At 45.3% G+C, this 26,054-nt stretch overlaps 2 protein-coding genes across 2 annotated transcripts in view; both read right to left on the bottom strand.

Annotated features, from left to right (window-relative positions):
• LOC141192283 (gastrula zinc finger protein XlCGF66.1-like) overlaps window positions 1-26,054 on the bottom strand; it is a 364,897-nt gene that overhangs the window by 22,384 nt on the left and 316,459 nt on the right. The window lies entirely within an intron of this gene.
• Window positions 17,895-26,035, bottom strand: LOC141192282 (uncharacterized). Its single transcript, XM_073661775.1, has 3 exons — window positions 26,021-26,035; window positions 25,618-25,708; window positions 17,895-22,578 (listed from the first exon to the last, which is right to left on the bottom strand). Exons 1-3 carry the CDS (start codon window positions 26,033-26,035, stop codon window positions 20,465-20,467), a joined length of 2,220 nt encoding a protein of 739 aa, XP_073517876.1. The 3' UTR covers window positions 17,895-20,464.

Raw genomic sequence — 26,054 nt, 5'->3', positions numbered from 1 at the left:
TGTGTGGGGGCATCATACATACCACATAAGGGGCATAATGGAGGCATTACACTGTGTGGGGCATCATACATACAGCATAAGGGGCATAATGGGGGCATTACACTGTGGGGGGCATCATACATCCTGCATAAGGGGCATAATGGGGGCATTACACATCCTGCATAAGGGGCATAATGGGGGCATTACACTGTGTGGGGGCATCATACATCCTGCATAAGGGGCATAATGGGGGCATTACACTGTGGGGGGCATCATACATCCTGCATAAGGGGCATAATGGGGGCATTACACTGTGTCGGGGCATCATACATACTGCATAAGGGGCATAATGGGGGCATTACACTGTGTGGGGCATCATACATCCTGCATAAGGGGCATAATGGGGGCATTACACTGTGTGGGGGCATCATACATCATGCATAAGGGGCATAATGGGGGCATTACATTGTGTGGGGGCATCATACATCCTGCATAAGGGGTATAATGGGGGCATTACGCTGTGTGGGGGCATCATACATCCTGCATAAGGGACATAATGGGGGCATTACCCTGTGTGGGGGCATCATACATACCACATAAGGGGCATAATGGAGGCATTACACTGTGTGGGGCATCATACATACAGCATAAGGGGCATAATGGGGGCATTACACTGTGGGGGGCATCATACATCCTGCATGAGGGGCATAATGGGGGCATCATACATCCTGCATAAGGGGCATAATGGGGGCATTACACTGTGTAGGGGCATCATACATACTGCATAAGGGGCATAATGGGGGCATTACACATCCTGCATAAGGGGCATAATGGGGGCATTACACTGTGTGGGGGCATCATACATCCTGCATAAGGTGCATAATGGGGGCATTACACTGTGGGGGGCATCATACATCCTGCATAAGGGGCATAATGGGGGCATTACACTGTGTGGGCATCATACATACTGCATAAGGGGCATAATGGGGGCATTACACTGTGTGGGGGCATCATACATACTGCATAAGGGGCATAATGGGGGCATTACACTGTGTGGGGGGCATCATACATCCTGCATAAGGGGCATAATTGGGGCATTACACTGTGTGGGGGCATCATACATACTACATAAGGGGCATAATGGGGGCATTACACTGTGTGGGGGCATCATACATCCTGCATAAGGGACATAATGGGGGCATTACACTGTGGGACAGTAAAGGGGTCCTGTACTATGAGAACAATACGTTTCCTCCCTTCCTGGCTCCATAGTTGGGTCGTATGTATCTATTATAGGAAACAGACCAAAAACCTTATGATTCTTATAAAGGGGCAACACAAGACCCCAAAAGAGTCTCCGTGCTGAAGGGGTTAATGCCCCCTGCGCCCAGTAATGGGGGTCTCCACATACCTCCACCTGTAGAGCCGCCACCACATATATGGCTGCTCTGTGCGCTCAGGAGCTGTGATGACGTCACAGGAGGGGAGGAGTCAGGGGTCACATGATCAGGGGCCTCAGTGGATGCAGGACTCTGCTGTGCTGGTTGTCATGGTGCTGGATGAGCTGAAGTTTATGTGTGGGGTCAGGAGGGGTTTACAGTGTGGATGTAGCAGAGCCGCGTGTGTACGAGGTGTACGGAGCAGAGCTGCGTGTGTACGAGGTGTATGGAGCAGAGCCGCGTGTGTACGAGGTGTATGGAGCAGAGCCGTGTGTACGAGGTGTACGGAGCAGAGCCGCGTGTGTACGAGGTGTACGGAGCGGAGCCGCGTGTGTACGAGGTGTACGGAGCAGAGCCGTGTGTGTACGAGGTGTACGGAGCAGAGCCGCGTGTGTACGAGGTGTACGGAGCGGAGCCGCGTGTGTACGAGGTGTACGGAGCAGAGCCGCGTGTGTACGAGGTGTACGGAGCAGAGCCGCGTGTGTACGAGGTGTACGGAGGAGAGCCGCGTGTGTACGAGGTGTACGGAGCGGAGCCGCGTGTGTACGAGGTGTACGGAGCGGAGCCGCGCATGTACGAGGTGTACGGAGCAGAGCCGCGCGTGTACGAGGTGTACGGAGCGGAGCCGCGCGTGTACGAGGTGTACGGAGCACAGCCGTGCGTGTACGAGGCGTACGGAGCGGAGCCGTGCGTGTACGAGGTGTACGGAGCGGAGCCGGGCGTGTACGAGGTGTACGGAGCGGAGCCGCGTGTGTACGAGGTGTACGGAGCGGAGCCGGGCGTGTACGAGGTGTACGGAGCGGAGCCGGGCGTGTACGAGGTGTACGGAGCGGAGCCGGGCGTGTACGAGGTGTACGGAGCGGAGCCGGCGTGTACGAGGTGTACGGAGCGGAGCCGCGTGTGTACGAGGTGTACGGAGCGGAGCCGGGCGTGTACAAGTGTACAGAGCGGAGCCGCGCGTGTACGAGGTGTAGGGAGGGGAGCCGCGCGTGTACGAGGTGTAGGGAGGGGAGCCGCGCGTGTACGAGGTGTAGGGAGCGGAGCCGCGCGTGTACGAGGTGTAGGGAGCGGAGCCGCGCGTGTACGAGGTGTAGGGAGCGGAGCCGCGTGTCTACGAGGTGTAGGGAGCGGAGCCGCGTGTGTGCGATGCGTACGGAGCAGAGCCGTGTGTGTACAAGGTGTACGGAGCAGAGCCGCGTGTGTACGAGGTGTACGGAGCAGAGCCGCGTGTGTACGAGGTGTACGGAGCGGAGCCGCGTGTGTACGAGGTGTACGGAGCCGAGCCATGTGTTCGAGGTGTACGGAGCGGAGCCGCGCGTTTGCGATGCGTACGGAGCAGAGCCGCGTGTGTACGAGGTGTAGGGAGCGGAGCCGCCCGTGTGCGATGCGTACGGAGCAGAGCCGCGCGTGTACGAGGTGCACGGAGCAGAGCCGCATGTGTACGAGGTGTACGGAGCGGAGCCGCGCGTGTACGAGGTGTACGGAGCGGAGCCGCGCGTGTACGAGGTGTAAGGAGCGGAGCCGCGCGTGTACGAAGTGTAGGGAGCGGAGCCGCGTGTGTACGAAGTGTAGGGAGCGGAGCCGCCCGTGTGCGATGCGTACGGAGCAGAGCCGCCCGTGTGCGATGCGTACGGAGCAGAGCCGCGTGTGTACGAGGTGTACGGAGCCGAGCCATGTGTTCGAGGTGTACGGAGCGGAGCCGCGCGTTTGCGATGCGTACGGAGCAGAGCCGCGTGTGTACGAGGTGTAGGGAGCGGAGCCGCCCGTGTGCGATGCGTACGGAGCAGAGCTGCGCGTGTACGAGGTGCACGGAGCAGAGCCGCATGTGTACGAGGTGTACGGAGCGGAGCCGCGCGTGTACGAGGTGTACGGAGCGGAGCCGCGCGTGTACGAGGTGTAAGGAGCGGAGCCGCGCGTGTACGAAGTGTAGGGAGCGGAGCCGCGTGTGTACGAAGTGTAGGGAGCGGAGCCGCCCGTGTGCGATGCGTACGGAGCAGAGCCGCCCGTGTGCGATGCGTACGGAGCAGAGCCGCGCGTGTACGAGGTGTACGGAGCAGAGCCGCATGTGTACGAGGTGTACGGAGCGGAGCCGCGCGTGTACGAGGTGTACGGAGCGGAGCCGCGCGTGTACGAGGTGTAGGGAGCGGAGCCGCGCGTGTACGAAGTGTAGGGAGCGGAGCCGCGTGTGTACGAGGTGTACGGAGCGGGGCCGTGTGTGTACGAGGTGTACGGAGCGGAGCCGTGTGTGTACGAGGTGTACGGAGAGGAGCCACGTGTGTACGAGGTGTATGGAGCGGAGCCGCGTGTGTACGAGGTGTTCGGAGCGGAGAAATCCTATCCACTATGCTGTAACACCTTGCCAAACCTGCAGCTGCTCTGACCATGAGCACATACCCTAACAGTTCCCATAGAACACCAGATCACATACATAGCAGCAGCTTTTGTTTTGGCCAAAAGATTTTGTAAGCCGCCGCCACGACAAGGAGACTCTTCTGGCCGGGCCCTACTCTACTCTAACCTATTAAACATTTCTTAAAATATCCAGTACTCTATCTAGGTATATTTTTATTTATTTTTCTATAAGGGAATGTGTCGCATACATTTTTTCAAATAATATTACATACAAAGGGACAAAAACCGTCACACCATGACCAGACCACATATTACTACATACAAGTAATACTACATACAAGGAACATAGAATTAAACCTCATATTCTTGTTCATGCATATTTGTATCCCACCCTGTATATAAACTGTTTATTGCAGGAAATTTGTGTGAAAACCACCAATGTTAGGAAATCCACCCGCATCTGATCTGATGCAAGGCATAATATCCTGGCAAAGGATCATAGAGCTGCAGATATACCAAGCATTATCAATCATATCAACGGGAGGCAAATAGATGCATCATTGTAAAACAGATGAAAACAAGTATGTACAAAACACTGGTGAGATTACTGTGGAACATTGCAATGGTGAATCAGATTAGATGGAATGTACAAATCCATGCTATCCAGGAGTTGGATGTATAACAGATCAATTGCAATGGGATACGTCTGCATAGAGTCTGATGCAAAACCTGATCGTGAGGCTATAGGTATAGCAAGCATTTCTATCTGTATCACTGAAAAACAGATTGTCATGGAAATATTGAAAATCTTTTCTTCTCCCCTGTCATAGATATTAAGAAGTCTCTCTCCCAGACCCCTCTTCCCTCCTCCCCTATAGTAATTGTCCACGGGAGAAGAGCTGACACTTTGGCCAGTGGCCTCTATGCAAGTTAACACACACATGAGAAGAGCCTTGTAAGCTAATGCTGGCCCAAAAGCTGCTACCAAACCCAATTAACACAGGCTTGTGATAGATTTACAGCGAACTGAGAAGGTTGTATTTCCAGTGCTTCAAAGGGAATGTAACAAAGGCCTGCAGACAGCCCGAAGCCGATACTGAATAGGGAATAACTAAAGTTCCATACGTCCGATAATAATGAAGCCTATATTTTGGGTGGCAGGGTCAGCTAAGGAACAATATGGATATTTTTCCGTCGCTGTAAGCCCCTCTGGGGAGCTGTGGCGCAAAAGTAGCAAAATAGCAGATGGCAGCTATACTGTATGTGGTCTCTGGAGAAAGGTAAAATCATAACGGAAAATATGGTATCACTTTCGGGCCTCTACGATCAACCCACGATAACTTATTGCCAAAAACAGATATCTAATAAAAATATGAAGGCTGGAGACCAGCCCCCGTGATGTCATCACAGGGGGTGTGGGGGCAGGTCTCCCCTTAGGCATAAAAGAATCCATGGAGGATGGATCAGCACTTATGTTGGAAGTTACAAATTTTGTGTAGTACGGGTCACATTCTCTGAACGGGCATCGGAGTGCTTCCCTCCACCTATACTGAGTCGTCCCTGCGAACTGTATAGAGTAAGTTGAGAATTGGAAGACTACAGTAATGTGTTGCCTGACAAAGGTTTTCTATAGAATGTGGTGTCCACTTTATGAGATGTTACTATCCCGGTCAGGAAAATATCCAGAAATGGAGTGGAAATCAAAGGTTCGCTGACAGTGAATTTTAAATTTAAGGAATAGGAATTCAATTACAAAACAATTTGTGACACTAACTGGGGGTCACCTCTCCATACCAAAAGTACATCATCAACATATCTACCAAACCAAAAAATGTGCTCAAAAAATGGATTATCATCAGAAAAAATGTAAATTTCTTCCCACCACGACATGCACAGAATAGCCAAAGATGGTGAGAATTTGGAGTCCATGGGGGCTCCAAGTACTTGTAAATAATATTTAGAATCAAACATAAAATTGTTATGGGACAACAAATATTTTATGTTATAATGAACCTTTGTAAATTCACAGAATATCCACTATATTTATTTAAATGGTGTTGAACGGCAATGACGGCCAATGCGTGAGGGATGGAGGAATATAGGTTGACAACATTGCTGGTGACAAACCTATATTCTTTCTGCCACACGAACCTGTCAAAAACCCTCAGGACAGACGTAGTATCTTTCACATAGCCTGGTGTTGGAATAACCAGAGGATACAAATGTTCACCAGCCATTGGTTAAATTCTCATTCAATGAACCCATACCCGAGATAATAGGGTGAAGGGTGGGGGAGGGGAGATACCCTTGTGTGTTTTGGGGAGCCCATGAAAAATGGGATAATCAGGTAACAGCCAGCGCTGAATTTTGTTATTAAACCCCAACAAATAAATGCCTTCCTCCAGAATAGTGGACAACATAGTTATATACAAATTGGTAGGATTCATAGAGAGCACCGGAGCAGATTTCATATATCAATAGTTCTAATAGCACATACTCCGGGGGCATGAAAACATTGTGTCCATACAAAATAATGATCTCACACATTTTTCTTTCTTTGGTCTTGTAAAAGTTAATTATCCGGTAAGGGGTGGAAACAGACAGAAATCCCTTAATATGCGTGAAGCCTTCTGGATCTGACGTGTAAATACTAAATACCCTTCGGGTAATGAATTTCCGCAGTGACCGGTTTTACATCTATTGATGAAATTCATACTGGTTTCTTCCCAGCAGACATCTATATGGTGACATTCCAGGTTTTCTGAATTTATTTTGTGTTTTTCCGGTTATTATTTGCCGGTGTACTTATTTGCCTTTCTGTATATTGGCTATCATTGCTGATTCATCTTCACAGAACGCACATAAATGATGCAAATATCTTAAAGATTTTTCAGCAATGACGGAGTATTTCCATTGCAATGTTCTGCAGCTTATTTATCTCCCATTTCTCATATATATATTTTTGTCAGTTTTCTCGCAATATAATTCAATGATTTGTTTTTCGTTGATACAGATAGAAATTCCCGCTACATCCACAGCTTCACGATTCAGTTCTGCGTCAGATATTTGTTTTTGTCAGTTTTATTATAATTAGTGTTGAGCATTCCGATACTGAAATATCGGGTATCGGCCGATATTCGCGGTATCGGAATTCCTATACTTAATTCCGATACTTTTACAATATCTAATACCGGAATCGGAAGTTCCCATAATGCCTGCGCTCTGCAGTGTCTCTGAACGATGACAAGCTGGATGGCAGCACTCAGCTGTGATCCAGCCTGTCATCAGAATGCCATCCCAGCGTGAGAGAATTCTCCTGATTGTTTAAAAGCCGGCACGCGGTAAAAAGCCGGCGGGCGGTAAACAATCACACAGCCCCATACTGCTTCCCCGCAGCCTCCCACCCCGATCTTCCGCTCCCCTCGCCACCTCCCATCCTGATCATAAGTTAAGACCGGGCGGGGAGCGCAGCACCAAGGAGCGGGGAACGAAGGACCCGGGCGGGGAAGCCGGCAGTGAAAAGACTTCACCGCCGGCTTTCCCGTTCTGTGCTGCGCTTTCCCGCCGGTTATTTCAAATGAACAGCTGAGGTATCAGGTGATGCCGATCAGCTGTTCATTTGAAGTCGCCGCGGTGCCCTCGGAGGGTTCATGTGAGTTCATGCTTGACTGCATTGCATGAACTCACATGAACTTTCCCACGGCCGCACAGGTCAGCCTCACCTCCCAGACCATCAGCCCGTCATGATTAGTGTGTGTGGGTGTCTGTGCGATGTCTGCGGGGGTGTGCGCGGTGTCTGTGCGATGTCTGCGAGTGTGTGCGGGTGTGCGCGGTGTCTGCGCGATGTCTGCGAGTGTGTGCGGGTGTGCGCGGTGTCTGTGCAATGTGTGCGGGTGTGTGCGTGCAGGCAGACATAGGCCGATGTGACACTACTACTCCCATCGGCCTATGTCTGTCCCCCGTCCACTCGTGCCAGCAGGATCAGCTCGATGGGAGCAGTAGTTCCCATCAGCCTGATCCTGCTAATTAAATTGCCCCATGGTCCCCAATAAATTTTAAATACATGTCATTGGTGGCCAATGGTTACCTACAATAAATTAGTTTATACATTACCTGTCCCCGCCGATCGCCACCTAAAATAAAGTAAAAAATAAAAAACTACACCTATACTCACCTAGACACCTAATTCCCCGAAGCCATCGATCTCCTGTAATAAAATATAAAATAATAAACCACAACCTTATCCTTACCCCTCCGTAGTAGTCAACGAGTGTCCCACGAAGATCTCCAGTTCAGAGCAGCCACATAGAATGTGACCGCTCTGAACCGCTGCCGCCGCTAGAATGATGGGGCCGTAAAGCAGCCCCGTCATTCCATAAGCGGGTTCACCGGAGTTCAGGCAGCGCTGCTCCGGTTAGCTGCTTTACGGCCCTGCTGTATCGTGAGAAATTCCCACGGTACAGCAGTGCTGTAAAGGAGGTCTCCGGAGCTGCGCTGCCTGAATGCACTCCGGTGACCTCAGTCAGTGGCTCCCGCTGCCGGGAGCGGACGTGTTCCCGGCAGTGTGAGCTTACAGCAGCCATGCACAGCTGTCACCATCTCCAGATGTGACAGCTGTGCATGGGAGATCAGCGCAGGAACGTGGACAGGTAACTATTTTTTTTTTTTAGTAAACTAAGAATTAAATAAAATGGTGTGTTTTATTTCAAATAAATTATTTTTTTCTGGGTGTAGTGTGTTTTTTCTTTTTAACACTTTGTAGGTTAGTAATGGGGGTGTCTTATAGACGCCCATCATTACTAACCTGGGCTTCATGGCAGCTGGCGCTGACATGAACCCCAGCCCTATTACCCCACTGCCACAGCTACAGGGCAGTGGGAAGAGCGAGGCTAAGTGCCAGAATTGGCGCATCCTATGGATGCGCCATTTCTGGGGCGGCTGACGGCTGGTGTTTCTAGCCTGGGAGGGGGTCAATATTCATGGCACCCTTCCTGGGCTATTAATATCAGCCCCCAGCTGTCTGCCTAGCCTTTGCTAGCTATTAAAATAGGGGGGACCCCACGTCATTTTTTTGGGGGGGTCCCCCATTTTAATAGCTAGTAAAGGCTAGGTATTCTGCTGGGGGCTGATATTAGTAGTCTGGGAAGCTCCGTGGGTATTACCCCCTTCCCAGGCTTCAAACATCTGCCCCAGCCGTCTGCTTAACCTCCGCTAGAGACTAAAATTATGGGGGATCCCACGCCAATTTTTTTTAAAATAAATCCTTTATTTTAACACTAAATGACAAGTACAGTAATCAACACTGTCACTGTACTTCATATATATGTGACTGACATGTTTCTATCTATCTAATCTATGTGTGATTCTCTATTCCTTCTATTCTAAATTGTCGGGTACAGATACTGAATTGCCGGCCGGCTTTCTTAAAGAGACAGTGCATGAAAACACTATTATTTTTTTAAATAAATCCTTTACACTAAATGACAAGTACAGTAACCAACACTGTCACTGTACTTCATATATATGTGACTGACATGTTTCTATCTAATCTATGTGTGAAGCTCTATTCTTTCTGTTGTAAATTGTCGGGTACCGGTGTATGCGCTGATGAATTGCCGGCTTTTCGCATAATACATTCTACATTATTCTTAGCTGTTTCACTTCATGTAGAATTAACCTACAAGGAAAGAAAGGGTTTATTTTCATTCCGATATTAGTGTCCCATTGACTTGCATTGGTTTCCGGTATCGGAATCGGCGATATCCGATACTTTTTGAGTATCGGTCCGATCCAATCCGATACGATATTTTCTGATATCGGAAGGTATTGCTCAACACTAATTATAATGTAATTACCTGTTTTTCGTTGATACAGATAGAAATGCTTGCTACATCTATAGCCTCACGATCAGGTTCTCCATCAGACTCTATGCAGACGTCTCCCATTGCCATTGATCTGTTATACATCCAGCTCTTGGATATCATGGATTTGTATTCTCCATCTAATCTGATTCGCCATTACAATGCTCCACAGTAATCTGATTCCCCATTACAATGCTCCACAGTAATCTGATTCGCCATTACAATGCTCCACAGTAATCTGATTCGCCATTACAATGCTCCACAGTAATCTCACCAGTGTTCTGTACTTGTTTTCATCTGTATTACAATGATGCATCTATTTGCCTCCCGGTGATATGACAGATAATGCTCGGTATATCTGCGGCTCTATGATCCTTTGCCAGGATATTATACTTTGCTCCAGATCAGATGCGGGTGGATTTCCTTGTGAATTTTCTACTATGTATTCAATTTTGATTCCCCTTTATATGTTCATTGTTATAGGTTTATAGTTTCTCCATATTGGTTATTGTGCATATTATTTTATATTATATTTTTACGTGTGTCAGATCGATAACAACAATATTTCTATTCACAACATTGATATGCGTTTTCTCTGTTTATTGGACATTGCGATGCTCTATACTGAACCTATCATCCATCTCATGCATACATGTTCCTGTCCCTCTATAATCAGTATATCCTCCCACCTTCCGTTGCTATAGTTGATGGCATTTGCGATGTTCTGACCCTGTGATCTCACATCTGTACACTTAATCCCGGTGTTGTGTTCCTATAAGGGATAATCCCCTGGCAGCTAACACGGGTGGTCTTCACACAAATGTCCTGCAATAAACAGTTTATATACAGAGGGGGATACGGATATGCATGAATAAGAGCATGAGGTCTAATTCTATCTTATTTTTCACCATCATGGTGTTTTGCATTTCTGGCTTGTTGTGTGACGCTTGTAATGATCATCTTGTCTGTATTTGATCTCGTTGCCTTCAATGTGAACTGTGGCTGGGATTTTCTTCACACCTTTTGCATGTCTAATTGATTTCTCATTTCGTGTCATGTGACTCCATTCTGCTTGTATATATATGACTTCATTGTCCTTTACTCATCTGCTATAACTAAGGGCGCAACCCTAGCGCCAGAAACACATAAGAATTTTACTTTTTTTTGTTTTTTTTTAAATGATCCAATACATTTCTTTCATATTTTACCTGTTAGAGTGATTTTCTCCTTTTTGTTTTCTTCATATGTCTGTGCTCACCAGCCGGACCGGCACCCTTCAGTGGACTATCTTCACCCTGTTTGGATTCAGCGTTGCAGCTCCCTAACCCTCCCTCCTGTTTCTTCACAATATTGTAACACGTATCCTAGGCCTCGATGTTCCCCATACAAACTTGCTCTTAGAATTGTTGAGACGGGAGAAAAAGGTCTGAGGAACGCAGACCGGAAAGGTCTGAAATATATAAAGAAGATCTGGTAAAATGTCCATTTTGATCACACTAATACGACCAAACCAGGACAAGGGTTTCAAGTTATAATTCATTCGATTTTTAACCATTTGTTCAAGGATGGGGGATATAATTTAAAAGATACAGATCATCCAAGTTCCCCAGAATTTGTATACCCAGGTACTTAATTGTGTCTTTTTGCCACTTAAAGGGAAAGTTAGAAATTAGTTATTGTGTCAGTTCAGGGTTAAAAGTTATGTTATGGCTTCTGTTTTAGAGTAGTTGACTTTAAAATTGCTTACATGGCCGAGTTATTCAAATTCCTTTATTATAGAGAGAAATGAAATCATTGGGTTTGAAACATAGAGCAACAAGTCGTCTGCATGTAGAGCTAGTTTATAGTGATGTGAGCCTATAGTAACTCCACTAATATCTGGATTTATATGTAATGCTACCGCGAAATGTTCCATCACCAATGTGTATAGGAGAGGTGATAAGGGACACCCTTGTCTCGTCCCCTTTTTAATAGAAAATGTGTCATATAGAAGGCCGTTTACCCTATCGCTTTAGGATCAGTGTATAATGATAGAATTTTAGATAACAAGAAAGTCCAACCTAATTTGTGGCAGGGTGCTCTTCAAGAAAGTCCAATGCACTGTGTCGAACACTTTTTTAGCGTAGGCAGAAACAAGGCACATTGGGAGCCCCTGTGTTTTTTGCATGTGAAATTAACGTTTTATTTTTATTATCACGAGCTTCTCTGCCCTTAATGAAGCCAACCTGATCGTTGCTGACAATTGAGGGTAGGTAGTGGGAGAGCCGTGTTGTAATCACTTTAGAGAATATTTTGACGTCTACATTATTTAATGATATTGGATGAATATTAGGGCAGGTATTTGGTTCTTTTCCAGGCTTTGATGAAACCATTATATGAACCTTAAGTGATTGGGGGGCAAAAGGGGGAGTCTTCTGAGATATTATTGAACACTTTGGCTAAAAATGGTAATAACTGGGGGGAAAACATCTTATAAAATCTATTATTGAATCCATCTGGCCCAGGGCTCTTCCTGATAGGTAATGATTTATTGGCCTGTCCTATCCGTTGTTCAGTGAAAGCTTTGTCTAGTAAATCCTGCTCAGGGGTCTGTAAGGAAGGAACGGCAGTGTCCATAATAGATTTGTCATTTTTAGTTTCAAGAATATTAGGTGGCATGTCGTGGTATTGTCCATGAATATTATATAGAGAACTATAAAAGAAACGAAATGCTTCCGCTATGTCAATGGCGTTATAAGTTTCTGGCCCGGGTGCCCCTTTTATTTTGGATACGTATGTCCTTTACACGTGTGGATGTAACCTACTTGCCAATGAGCGACCACATTTATCTGTGAATTCCTACGAGTACCTTCACACGTGATCTCGGCATTTTGTATATGTTTGATCTAGTAAAGACCTTCCCTCCTTTCTTTTTTTCATTCAGATCATTTTTATTTAACAAAACAAAGAAAAACCAACATTTCTTTTTTTAAATAAACTTTGTGACAAAAAAAATAAAAAGAAAGAAAAACCAGTAAACAATACAAGAACCGGTTTACAATGATATAAATCCCAATATCGCTCTATAGTACAAGGTTTTGGAATAGTAATTTTACATTTGTACATAAATATCTGAATACTTCCTGACGGCTTATTTTTTTCCCTATTGGGACATCAAAAGAAAAAGAATATATCTAAGAAGGGGCAATTGTGTGGACTGAGACAATTATTATTTTCTGACACCTTGAGTATAAGGATATAAATTCCTGGTTTACTGTAAGGAAATGGACAAACGATCCAGTATAGTATTTCTGTGAAGGTTCTTTGAAGCAATACCTGGGGTAATTACCATTGTTCCCATATGTGTATGGATTTCTTGAGAGCGTTCCTTTAATATAAGCTCCACTTTCCAAGCATAGAGTGCTATTTATCCTGGATTTTAGTTCTGTTATCGTTGGGGGAGAATTGTCTATCCAATGTAGGGCCATCAACTTTATGGCTGGGAATAATATTCCTGAGCCACCTATTGCCATATGGGAGTCTGGGTCTACGTCCTCTCCCAGGAGTCCTAGGATACAGATTTTAGGTTCCAACTGAAGTTGTATCCCAAATACAGATAGTACAAGAGCGATCACCCCCTTCCAGTAGTCGCCAATATTTACACATTTCCACGTCATATGCATCAGGTGGGCGTCCTTTTGACCACATCTAGGACATGTGTCATCCGTTTCTATTTCAATTTTAAATAAAGTACTTGGGGATCTATATACTCTATGAATGAGAAGAATTCGGGACAATCTGGGACAGATTCTGTGTCAAATCCAGTATTTCCCCCATTGCTCCTCAGATAACGGACCCACATCCTCCTCCCATTTTGTCTTAACTATCAATATTATCCAAATGTAGGGCCAGTAACTGCCTATAAATAAGGGATATTAGACCTTTTGTATCCACTGCTTTAGCAATGGTATCTATTGGGTGATGTCTATCAATCAGTATGACGTTTATTCTAGTATCCCTATCCTCCCACTCACTAATATTATTTAGTTTCTGTAGCTCTGGTAAGTTATAGTTGTGCCATAAAGGAGTATAGTTTGTGTACTTTCCAATCCCCAGAATATTTTTACCCCTATCCCACACCTTATATATTAACTTTAGTGTACGACATTTTAAGTAATTTTCTCGAGGAGGCCCTATATCTAGTACAGAGAATGGAAGCTTTCACTTGGTTCCTTCCATAAGTAAATGCCCTGAAATTACACAATATTTGCGAGTACCCCATCCATGAAACTACTTTAGCTCCCTTCTAGCGTTAAGCGGGTCTGCGTATACCTGGAGGGAAGCAGATCATTTATGTTGTTTGTCAAGGAGATCAATCCGCTCAAGCAGATGAGACTTTAGCTGTTCTCTCCTTTTTTTAGCTTTTATCTATGTTTTATTATTATCCCTCTGAGGACACATGTGAGTGCTTCCCCTATAAATGGTAAGGCAGTTTCATCATGCTCATATATTTGAAGGAGTCTATAGTCTCAAGAAGGTCTGAGACACAGAGTGAGTCTTTCAGTAGATTATCATTTAGGTTCCAACATCTGAAGCCTTGGTGGAGTCCGGCATAGTCAGAACTATAATACAACGGGAGATGCGTGTCTCTGTCTGATACCTTTATAGACTGCGCAAGCGCGACACGCCTGCGCAGTCTGGCTCCAGACAGAAGCAGGCATGGAGCCGTTACAGGTAAGAGGAGCGTATATGGTGCCAGAGATCACAGTTTGCGTAGACACTGAACGCATTCCGCGATCTCCGGCGCCGTACTTACATACTTACCTGACCGGGAGGAGCATTGCCGCGGAGCCTCTCTTCGCCGGAGACCGGGGCAGGAGTGAAGGTGTCGAATCAGCACATGCACATAGCGGTATTCGCAGTGTGTCTTTAGCAAAATGGCGCCAGACAGCGCGGTATGGGCATGCGCATACTCTGGCGCTGCACTCCTCCCCCAGCCTCCGGCAGAACAGAACACCGTAGCGCTGGAGCACAGAGAAGAAAGGTGAGATTAAGTGCTTATTTTATTGTATGTGTGCAGCGTGAAAGGGATGAGGGGTGCCATACATACCAGGATTGGGGGGTGATGGGGCCACACATATCAGGATTGGGGGATGAGGGGTACCAAGCATACCAGGATTGGGGGATGAGGGGTACCATGCATACCAGGATGAGGGGTACCACACATACCAGGATTGGGGGGGTGAGGGGTGCCATACATACCAGTATAGGGATGAGGAGTGCCATGCATACAAGGATTGGTGGGTGAGGGGTGCCATGCATACCACAATAGGGATGGGGTACCATGCATACCAGGATAGGGACGAGGGGTACCCTACATACCAGGATAGGAATGCGGGATACCATGCATACCAGGATAGGGACGAGGGGTACCATACATACCAGGATAGGAATGTGGGGTACCATGCATACCAGGATGAAGGGTACCATGCATACCAGAATAAGGATGAGGGGTACCATGCATACCAGTATAGGGATGAGGAGTGCCATGCATACAAGGATTGGTGGGTGAGGGGTGCCATACATACCAGTATAGGGATGAGGAGTGCCATGCATACAAGGATTGGTGGGTGAGGGGTGCCATGCATACCAGAATAGGGATGGGGTACCATGCATACCAGGATAGGGACGAGGGGTACCATACATACCAGGATAGGGATGGGGTACCATGCATACCAGGATAGGGACGAGGGGTACCCTACATACTAGGATAGGAATGCGGGATACCATGCATACCAGGATAGGGATGAGGGGTACTATACATACCAGGATAGGAATGTGGGGTACCATGCATACCAGGATGAAGGGTACCATGCATACCAGAATAAGGATGAGGGGTACCATGCATACCAGTATAGGGATGAGGGGTGTCATACATACCAGGATAGGGGATAGGGCGCCATGCATACCAGGATAGGGATGAGGGAGCCATATATACCATGATTGGGGATGAGGCGTGCCATGCATACCAGGATGAGGAATTGGGTGCCATGCATACCAGGTTTCTGGGATGAGGAGGCCATACATACCAGAATTGGGATGAGGGGTGCCATGTATACCAGGATGAGGGATGGGGTGTCATGCATACCAGGATAGGGATGAGGGGTACCCTACATATCAGGATAGGAATGCGGGGTACCATGCATACCAGGATAGGGATGAGGGGTACCATACATACCAGGATAGGGATGAGGGGTACCATACATACCAGGTTAGGAATGTGTTGTACCATGCATACCAGAATGAGGGGTACCATGCATACCAGAATAGCGATGAGGGGTACCATGCATACCAGTATAGGGATGAGGGGTGCCATACGCACTAGGATAGGGGATTGGGTGCCATATATACCAGTATTGGGGATGAGGCATGCATTGCATACCAGGATGAGCGATTGGGTGCCATGCATACCAGGTTTCTGAGATGAGGAGGCCATACATACCATAATTGAGATGAGGGGTGCCATGTATACCAGAATGAGGGATGGGGTGCCATGCATACCAGGACGAGTGGTACCATACATACCAGGATAGGGATGAGGGGTACCATGCATACCAGGATAGGAATGAGGGGCACCATGCATACCAGGAAGAGGGATGGGGTGCCATGCATACCAGGAAGAGGGATGGGGTGACATGCATACCAGGATTGGGGGATGAGTGGTGCCTTGCATACCAGGATGAGGGATTTTGTAACATACATACCAGGATTGGGATGAGGGGTGCAATGTATACCAGATTTGGAATGAGGGGTGCCATGCATACCAGGATTGGGGGATGAGGAGGCCATACATACCAGGATTGGGGGATGAGGGGTGCCATACATACCAGGATAGGGATGAGGGGTACCATTCATACCAGGATGAGGGGTACCATGCATACCAGGATGAGTGATGGGGTGCCATGCATACCAGGATTGGGGGATGAGTGATGCCATGCATACCAGGATGAGGGATTTGGTACCATACATATCAGGATTGGGATGAGGGGTGCAATGTACACCAGATTTGGAATGAGAGGTGCCATGCATACCAATATTGGGGATGAGGGGTGCCATGCATACCAGGATTGGGGATGAGGGGTGCCATGCATACCAGGATTGGGGGTGAGGGGTGCTATGCATAACAGGATTGGGAATGAGGGGTGCTATGCATAACAGGATTGGGAATGAGGGGTGTCATGCATACCAGGATGGGGATGAGGGGTGCCATGCATACCAGGATCGGGATGAGGGGTGCCATGCATACCGGGATAGGATGGTGGGGGCAGCAGAAATACCAGGAGGGGGGCAGCACATACCCGCATGGGAGACTATATACCAATAAAAATGCTCGCCACCCGGGCATAGAACGGGTTCAATAGCTAGTTACAATATACAGGAGCATGATCTGACCATACAGCAGTTCCTATCTGAGATGTAGGCTGCCATGTAAGCAAGTGATGGCTAATTAATGAAAAGTCTCTACGGCTATATGTATTGTGGAAAGGAGAATAATAGGTATAATCCTTTACGTCTGGATGTAGTATCCTCCATACATCAACCAGTTGAGACCAAAGCACAATTAGCAAAGCTTTTGTTTGTGTTTTAGATTGATGACACCAGCCCCGGGACGCGTCTAAAGAAGGAGCCAAGATAAAATTAGAGTCACCTCCAATGATGATAAGGTCCTCCGCAAAATATTTTAGTTTGTTTAAGTAATGACGGCATGTCTTAATTTGGTCACAATTAGGGAGATAAAAGTTTTCCAAAGTCAAAATTTTGGAGTAGATGGAGATCTTAACAAACACGAACCTCCTCTCCGTGTCAGACAGTGTTCCTACAATAGTATGCAGCAGTGATCTGTGGCGGCCTATACTCAGCACCTTAAGGCCCCGTCACACTAAGCGATGCAGCAGCGATCCCGACAACGATACGACCTGTCAGGGATCGTTGCTGCATCGCTAATACATCGCTGGTGAGCTGTCAAACAGGGAGGCTCACCAGCGATCAGGGGAGCAGCGATATCGTGGAAAGAATCGTTCCACGATGTCCTGCTCCCGTTACCAGCCTGCTGCAAGTAGGAGCAGGCTGGTAACTATGGTAAACATCGGGTTACTAAGTGCGCGTGTGCCCCTAGTAACCCGCTGTTTACCATGGATACCACTCTGCTACGGTGGCGGGAGCCTCCGCGCACCGTAGCAGAGTGGTATCCATGGTAAACAGCGGGTTACTAAGTGCGCGCGTGCCCCTAGTAACCCGATATTTACCATGGTTACCAGCCAGATCGTTGGTCCCGCTGGTCACACACAGCGATGTGTGCTGGCCAGCGGGAGGCCAACGACCAAAAAATGGTCCAGGACACTTTGCAGCGATCAGCGACCTCACAGCAGGGGCTTGATCGTTGCAAAGTGTCACACATAGCGACATCGCTGGTGAGGTCGCTGGTGAGTCACCAAAACCGTGACTCAGCAGCGATCTCGCTAGCGATATCGCTATGTGAGACGGGGGCTTTAGACTTCAAAACAGCATTTTTCTGGGACGTCAAGATGAATAATATCTATTAGTAATCTGAGGTACAGTATATGATCGCCTCTAAAGTGTGACTCCTGAAGAAATACAAAATGTACGTGCTGTTTATGCCTACGATAAAACACTTGAGCTCTTTTCTCTGGAACATTAAGTCCTGACATTCAATGAACAAGTTTTGAGTTGTGCCATATTATATGAAAAAAAGGGGGAATGGAATAGAGAAAGATTAAAAGAGGAAGTATTGACGGTAGATAGTAACGTCTACCTCTCAGTGTCTAAGAAGTATAGATTATGAATATATCAAAACACCAGGAAATTGCGAAACAAGCAGATCCCAATGCAAGTCCCTAACTGGGGGTTGTCTTTACAGGCGCAAGTCAAACTTTCAGTTCTAGGGTTCCTATTAGGGGGAACCATGGAATATAAAGCAAGTAATGTAATACAAAATTTGAACATCCAAAAAGGAGAGAGAGAGATGTAGTAGAGATAATGCTGATGTATAAAAAACATCGCCCTCAATAAATAACGGCCAAAGATATAGCTGTTATTGCAAAATACTGTATCTTTATTAAACAAAGTACAACATGTAATATATAACAGTAAAAAACAAATACTGTGTTTTTTATACATCAGCATTATCTCTACTACATCTCTCTCTCTCCTTTTTGGATGTTCAAATTTTGATTGCGAGCTCTTCTTATAGGTTTATAAAGTAATGTAATACAGCCTGATATTACAGTAGTATCATGTGAACTCAACTTATATGCTGGTCTAAGATCTTATATGAACTTAGACATTTAGATATATCTAATTACATGCTTAAAGAAATAAGTAAGCATCTGCAAACTGTCTCTCATCAGGGAAGACAAGATTCATTTCTGGAGCTCATAAGATTGGCAGGTTCCTCTCCCATCTGGCTGCATCACCATCAAGTTCCTGATCCATTGAACGCCTTCTGCGATGTGCTGGAACTCTCTGTGGCAATGGTGGAGCAGGTGGCCAGTCAGATATATGGAATGTCCAGGGCATCACAAATAGGTCTCATGTTGCTTGGATCTTTGAAAATATACAGCTGGAATGGGTACCCCCAGGAGTACATCAGGCCATTTTCCCGGATGGCATCAAGTAGTGGTTTCAATACCTTTCTTTTAGCAAGTGTCATTCAGGATAGATATGTGAGCAATTATATGCATTTCCATTGAAATCACCAGGACCCAACTCCTCTGCTTTCCTCACAATGGCCTCTTTTACATTGAAAAAATGTATGCGACAGATAATGTCCCTTGGATGCTCAGGATCTGGGCCATGATTGCCTATTGTACGGTGCGCCTTTTTCAATCTCCACCTCCTTATCAATAGGATCACCAAGGATATTATTGAATAATGATCGCAGTGTAAGCATAATCACTTGTGAGGGGACGTATTTCAGTATTGTATGTGGTCTCCAGCCTCTGAATATATTACTCCATATCTTCTTTAGTAGGGATAGACGCAATCTGATATACAAATAAGTTATGTTGTTCCCCATATCAGAATAACCTGTGGCTGGGGGGTAAATGTCCCTGTGAAGCATGCGCTGCTCAGTATGTGCTTTGGTGAGAGTACATGGAGATTTGTGGAGCTGTTTTCTTGTGAGGCCTACATTGAGAGAAGTTGGTGCAGGACTGACAGTCTGGAGCTGTCTGGCATCATGAGGGTTAAGACTGCTTCTTTTTCCACGCTGAGGTGAGGCAGTAATGGCTCCAGAGCAGGAAGATAAGACCTTCCATAAGAAACGCTGAATACCAGACATGCGGACAGAGGTGGAGGACCTCAGATTAACCTCTGATCTCTTCTTTCTTTCCCATATCGAAAGTCATGTTTGAGGCTGTAAATTGCTTATAATTCCCACAAGAACACGGTCTGAAGAGAGTGCTTTCAGTGTGTGCATTCTCTTGGTGCTATGTCCAGGCCATGTCCTTGCTGTTGATGTTCAATACGTCTAAAGATGGCGTTGAATGGGAGCAGGATTGTGTGATGTAACAATCTTGTGTGATGTAACAATCTTGTGTGATCCTTACGGAAACGCGAGTTGTGACACCAATGGAACGGCGCCAGAACAGGAAGTGCGTATGAGTGTTTTTATTTTAACAAGGCCAAAGATGAGGAATGAGAAGGAGTTGTCCTAGTAGTGGACAACCCCTTTATGAAGATACAATTTTCGGTTAAAAATGAAAAAGGCTTCTCCCCTGTGTGACTTCTCTGAAGTTTGTTAAGAGTTTATTTCCGTGTAAAACATTTCCCACATTAAGAACATGAAAATGGCTTCTCGTCTGTGTGAGTTCTCTGGTGACTAAATAGTGATGATTTCTTCACAAAACATTTCCCACATTCTGAACAGGAAAAAGGCTTCTCCCCTGTGTGAGTTCTCTGGTGCTTAACCAAATCTGATTTATCTTTAAAACATTTGCCACATTCTGAACAGGAAAAAGGCTTCTCCCCTGTGTGAGTTCTCTTGTGCTTAACCAAATCTGATTTCCAGCTAAAACATTTTCCACATTCTGAACAGGAAAAAGGCTTCTCCCCTGTGTGAGTTCTCTGGTGATTAACCAAAACTGATTGCTGGATAAAACATTTCCCACATTCTGAACAGGAAAAAGGTTTCTCCCCTGTGTGAATTCTCTTGTGCTTAACCAAAATTGATTTCCAGCTAAAACATTTCCCACATTCTGAACAGGAAAAAGGTTTCTCCCCTGTGTGGGTTCTCTGGTGCTTAACCAAAATTGATTTCAAGCTAAAACATTTTCCACATTCTGAACAGAAAAAAGGCTTCTCCCCTGTGTGAGTCCTCTGGTGTATAACCAAATCTGTTTTCCGGCTAAAACATTTTCCACATTCTGAACAGGAAAAAGGCATCTCCCCTGTGTGAATTCTCTGGTGCTTAACCAAATCTGATTTATCTTTAAAACATTTGCCACATTCTGAACAGGAAAAAGGCTTCTCCCCTGTGTGAGTTCTCTTGTGCTTAACCAAATCTGATTTCCAGACAAAACATTTTCCACATTCTGAACAGGAAAAAGGCTTCTCCTCTGTGTGAGTTCTCTTGTGCGTAACCAAAACTGATTTCTGGATAAAACATTTCCCACATTCTGAACAGGAAAAAGGTTTCTCCCCTGTGTGAATTCTCTTGTGCTTAACCAAAATTGATTTCCAGCTAAAACATTTCCCACATTCTGAACAGGAAAAAGGTTTCTCCCCTGTGTGGGTTCTCTGGTGCTTAACCAAAATTGATTTCAAGCTAAAACATTTTCCACATTCTGAACAGAAAAAAGGCTTCTCCCCTGTGTGAGTCCTCTGGTGTATAACCAAATCTGTTTTCAAGCTAAAACATTTTCCACATTCTGAACAGGAAAAAGGCATCTCCCCTGTGTGAATTCTCTGGTGCTTAACCAAACCTGATTTCCAGCTAAAACATTCTCCACATTCTGAACAGGAAAAAGGCTTCTCCCCTGTGTGAATTCTCTGGTGCTTAACCAAATCTGATTTCCAGCTAAAACATTTTCCACATTCTGAACAGGCAAAAGGCTTCTCCCCTGTGTGAGTTCTCTGGTGATTAACCAAATCTGATTTCTGGTTAAAACATTTCCCACATTCTGAACAGGAAAAAGGCTTCTCCCCTGTGTGATTTCTCTTGTGCCCAACCAAATCTGATTTCCGTCTAAAACATTTTCCACATTCTGAACAGGAAAAAGGCTTCTCCCCTGTGTGAGTTCTCTGATGTCTGATAAAACTTGATTTTGCGGTAAAACATTTTCCACATTCTGAACAGGAAAAAGGCTTCTCCCCTGTGTGAGTTCTCTGATGTCTCATAAAATTTGATTTCAATGTAAAACATTTCCCACATTCTGAGCATGAAAAAGGCTTCTCCCCTGTGTGAGTTCTCTGATGTTTGATAAGAGTTGATTTCTCTGTAAAACATTTTCCACTTTCTGAACAAGAAAATGGCTTCTCCTCTGTGTGACTTCTCTGGTGATTAACAAGATCTGATTTCTGTTTAAAAAATTTCCCACACTTGAAACAAAAAAATGTATTCTCTGCTGTGTGAATGCTTTGATCTTTAAGAAAAGACTTTTCGAGGGAAAAACTATTTCCATATTCTGAACATGAAAATGGCTTTTTTGCTTTAGTAGCAATTTGTTTGTTAATGCTTATTTTGTGACTCTGATTTTCCTTAGTAGTTGGTAATGAATCAGAAGACAGGACCTGTTTCAAATGATCAGATGACAGATCTTTCCTGTGAAGGGATGATGGTATATCTGGAGTAATGGCATTCACTTCAATTGTATCCTGTGGGATCTCAAGATCGTCTGATTTAAAAATTGAAGATGTCAGCTGTCCCTCTGATCTCCTGGTACAGTCATCTGTCAAGAATAAAACCAATTATTATTTATGAATAACATATCCTTAAAATTTATATTGTTGAATATTTCTACTTAAACTCTCCGTAAAAATGTACATTATGTAAAAGTATCATTATTTACCAAGAAAACATCACAGAAAAATCAGCCTTACCAACACCAAATCAGATAACAAATGCATTAGCATTTTAGTGTTGGTTGGGTGTACTGGTGTCTGTCCATGTGGGGTGCACTTATATAGTGCTGGGCAGCCCTCCTGTTCTAATAGTATGGACATCATCAGTATCCTAAGCCAGACACTGTGCTTCACACCTACCTGTGTGACTGGCGTCCTATTCAAGCTTCATCTGTGTGCATCTTTAATACTAGGCAACCATCCACTCCATGAATTGGTAGGTTTGTGAGTGGTTGCTCCATCAGTAATTTGCACCTGCGCTGCCCCCACCTTTATCATGGGGGTCTGCGGCATCCTGCTAGTGCATTTGTTATATGATTTGGTGTTGGTAAGGCTGTATCTTTTTCTGTGATTTTTTTTTATTTTGCCCTATGTTAGCCGTCATTATTCACAAAGACAATAACAGTTCACAGTCTAATAGAAAACCTCATAGGATGAACCAGTGGATCGTAGTGTTCAACTGTTTGTTAATTCTGCCTCCCAAATATGGAATAAAAAGCCACCAAACAATGTTATGTAGGTGAAATAATACCAATAAAAACTTCTACTCATCTCACAAAAAACAAGTCCCCACTCAGGTCCATCATCTGTCAATGGAAAACCAGAGGTTTCCACATTATTAGTGGCTCAAAGGCTTTTGAAAAGCAACATGGCTTCCATAAACCAATCCAGCAATATCCACTCTTCCAAAGTCAAATCTCCCCCTCGCTTCTGAGCCTTGCAGTGCGCCCAAACCACACTCAGCATCCATGTATTTGACATTACTATAGTGAGAAGAACCCACTTAATTGATGGTGTGTGTCTCCTGGATCACAATCTGGGCACAATGTGTTGGGTAATGAAATTATATATTTGTAATTTTCACTCTCCATCATCCACTGCGTGCTAATTTCCGGAAAGCGCCTGTGGAGTCAAAATAGTCACTACTCCTATAGATTATTTCACTGAGGGTTATAATTTCCAAAATGGAGTCACTTTATGGGGATTTCTACTGCTCTGGTTTTCTGCAATTTGGTCACATTAGGGCTTCTGCAAATGGTGGGTCCCATCTCCTCTGGGATCTGCTCCTGCGACGTCTGCTTCTCTCACCAAGAGCCGTCTTATTCATCCGGCAGGCGGCGCTGGTGATGGAGGAGACGTCAGAATCAGAAGCTCTGGGCGGCGCAGGCTCTGTCCAGCCACTAAGATTAGGGTGCCTGGGACCAGTAGTACCATCCAGTCTGGCAGTATGGGTGTGTGTGCTGTCCAGCTGGAGTAATCTGCTCCCTGCTTCAGCCAACTGGAAAGCACCGCACCCTACTAAAGCTGGAAGCATATTGCTGGAAGCTGCCAGATACAGCCTTGTTCTCCTCTGGTTCAGTCCTCTGTGCTCAGCTCACGGCTTGTGTATTTGTGTCCTGTTGTGACCTCGGCCCGTTTACTGACTACTTTTGTATGATTTTGTATTTTCTCTGACCTCCATGTTCTGACCCGGCTATCTGACTATTTTTCTTGCCATCTCACACCACAGAACAGCAAGTAACACTGTGGCCCAATCTTAGGGGGTCTCTGTCTAAGTCCAAACACATGTAGAGGGGTTAAAGGATGATGAGCAAGGCAAACCCTGGGATCTGGAAAATGGAGTAGATAGTGCCAAGCTTGTTTGTGGTAGCCATCTTTTGAGCTGCCAGGTGACAATGAACAGTGTCCCCAATACATTGTATCTGCACACTATCCCAGCAAAATCTGCATTCAAATAGCTAAATGTCGCTCCTTCCCTTCTTAACCTTCCATGTGCCCAGACAGTAGTGTACAACCATATATAGGGGATTGTCAGATTCAAGAGAAGTTGTAAAATAATTTGTAAGGTCCATTTGTTTCCTATTATCCTTTGTGAAGAATTCCAAAGTTATCACCACATAAAGTGACACACGTCAGATTTTAAAAATGGGTCCAGATAGGAACACAAAACTGGCTGCAGGAAGGGGTTAAATCAGAGTATTTTGGGCACTAACTACTGTAGTCAAAACTGTGAGTATAGACCATAACACATCTACTGAAATGATCAAACTCAACAGTCTCCATCAGTAAGTAGTGAGTAACTAGTGGTGAAACCTCTCTGTGGTAATTAGAGTAGGGGGCTCGGTGGCTCTTGGCAATCTAAACCATCGTAAGGACCAATATTTTCTGTCAGATGAGTTTCAAGAAGAAATATCAGATGTTCAAAGAGAACTTTTTATAATAGTGCAGAGATGAGGCGTCTTAAATTTAGCTTAGAGATATATCATGACACAGGTGTAATGCTATTTTTGTTTAGTTTATCACAATTCTGTTTGAAGTTAGTCAGTTTTAAAAGAAATTGAAAAGTCAGAATAAAGGGAGACTCTGCTGTTATTGTACAGAAATTCACACTTGGCCCTCACTGCACATTTAATGTTGTCGATCATAAAAGTGAAGTTTGGCCAGAAAGACTGGACCTGGTCTTGTAGGGACCATATGAGCACATTCAGCAGCACAGAAGGGAGAGAAGGTAGATTCATCCAATAAGATATCAGGGATCTAGGAAGCCAACAGCATCATTACCCTCCGCTTTCGTCATAATATTTTTCTTCAAGTGATTTTCTGGCTTTGTGATTTACAGATCTGGGCAGGTAACGTCTCCTAATCACAGGGAGTAGGTGGATCCTCCAGGTTGTAAGTTCTATGGAAAAGGGTTGCAATGCCCAAAATCATTTGAATATTTTTGGATGGAGGAGAATGTTGTGGTCTAGAGGCAAAATGGTGATCACACGATTGTGATACGGCTGGACTACACCACCGATAAAGCAGCCACAGCCGGTGACTGAGAAGAATCTGTGACGTCTCTGCATTTAGTGGTTACTACTCACCTGGGTAGTCAAATGTAGGAATCTCCTCTTTACATCGCTCATCACCCCTCACATATGTCTCTGTAGTATTAATATGGGTCAGATCTTCACCCTGAAACAAATATTGTAAAAGTCACAAACAGATGAGAAGTCTCATCTTTGATCAGCTCTAATCCTGCCATCTCCACCGTTCTCATTACACAAGTAGAAAACATATAATACTGGTGGATAAAACAAGACTGAACACAAGACCTTCACAGTCGTCTACACATCATAGGGGAGATCTCATGACACCTTCTCTCCATCTACCTGATGATCCTGAGGAACATTGGGATCTTCTTGTTTACAGTCCTGTGGAAGAAGAGGACGGGGACATCTCTCTGGTGTTGTCCTCTTACTGGATAGATCTGGAGGAAACACATACAGGGACTGAATTCATTCTTTACATACAGATAATT

Source organism: Phyllobates terribilis, unplaced genomic scaffold, assembly GCF_046119375.1.
Source record: "Phyllobates terribilis strain yellow unplaced genomic scaffold, ASM4611937v1 Scaffold_56__1_contigs__length_8794411, whole genome shotgun sequence".
Lineage (NCBI taxonomy): Eukaryota > Metazoa > Chordata > Amphibia > Anura > Dendrobatidae > Phyllobates > Phyllobates terribilis.
This window is presented reverse-complemented; position numbering and strand designations above follow the sequence as displayed.

Coding starts and splice junctions, on each gene's coding strand:
- LOC141192282 (XM_073661775.1), bottom strand. Junction 22,579..25,617: donor TCCTACATTTGACTACCCAG/GTGAGTAGTAAC, acceptor TATTCTTGACAG/ATGACTGTACCAGGAGATCA.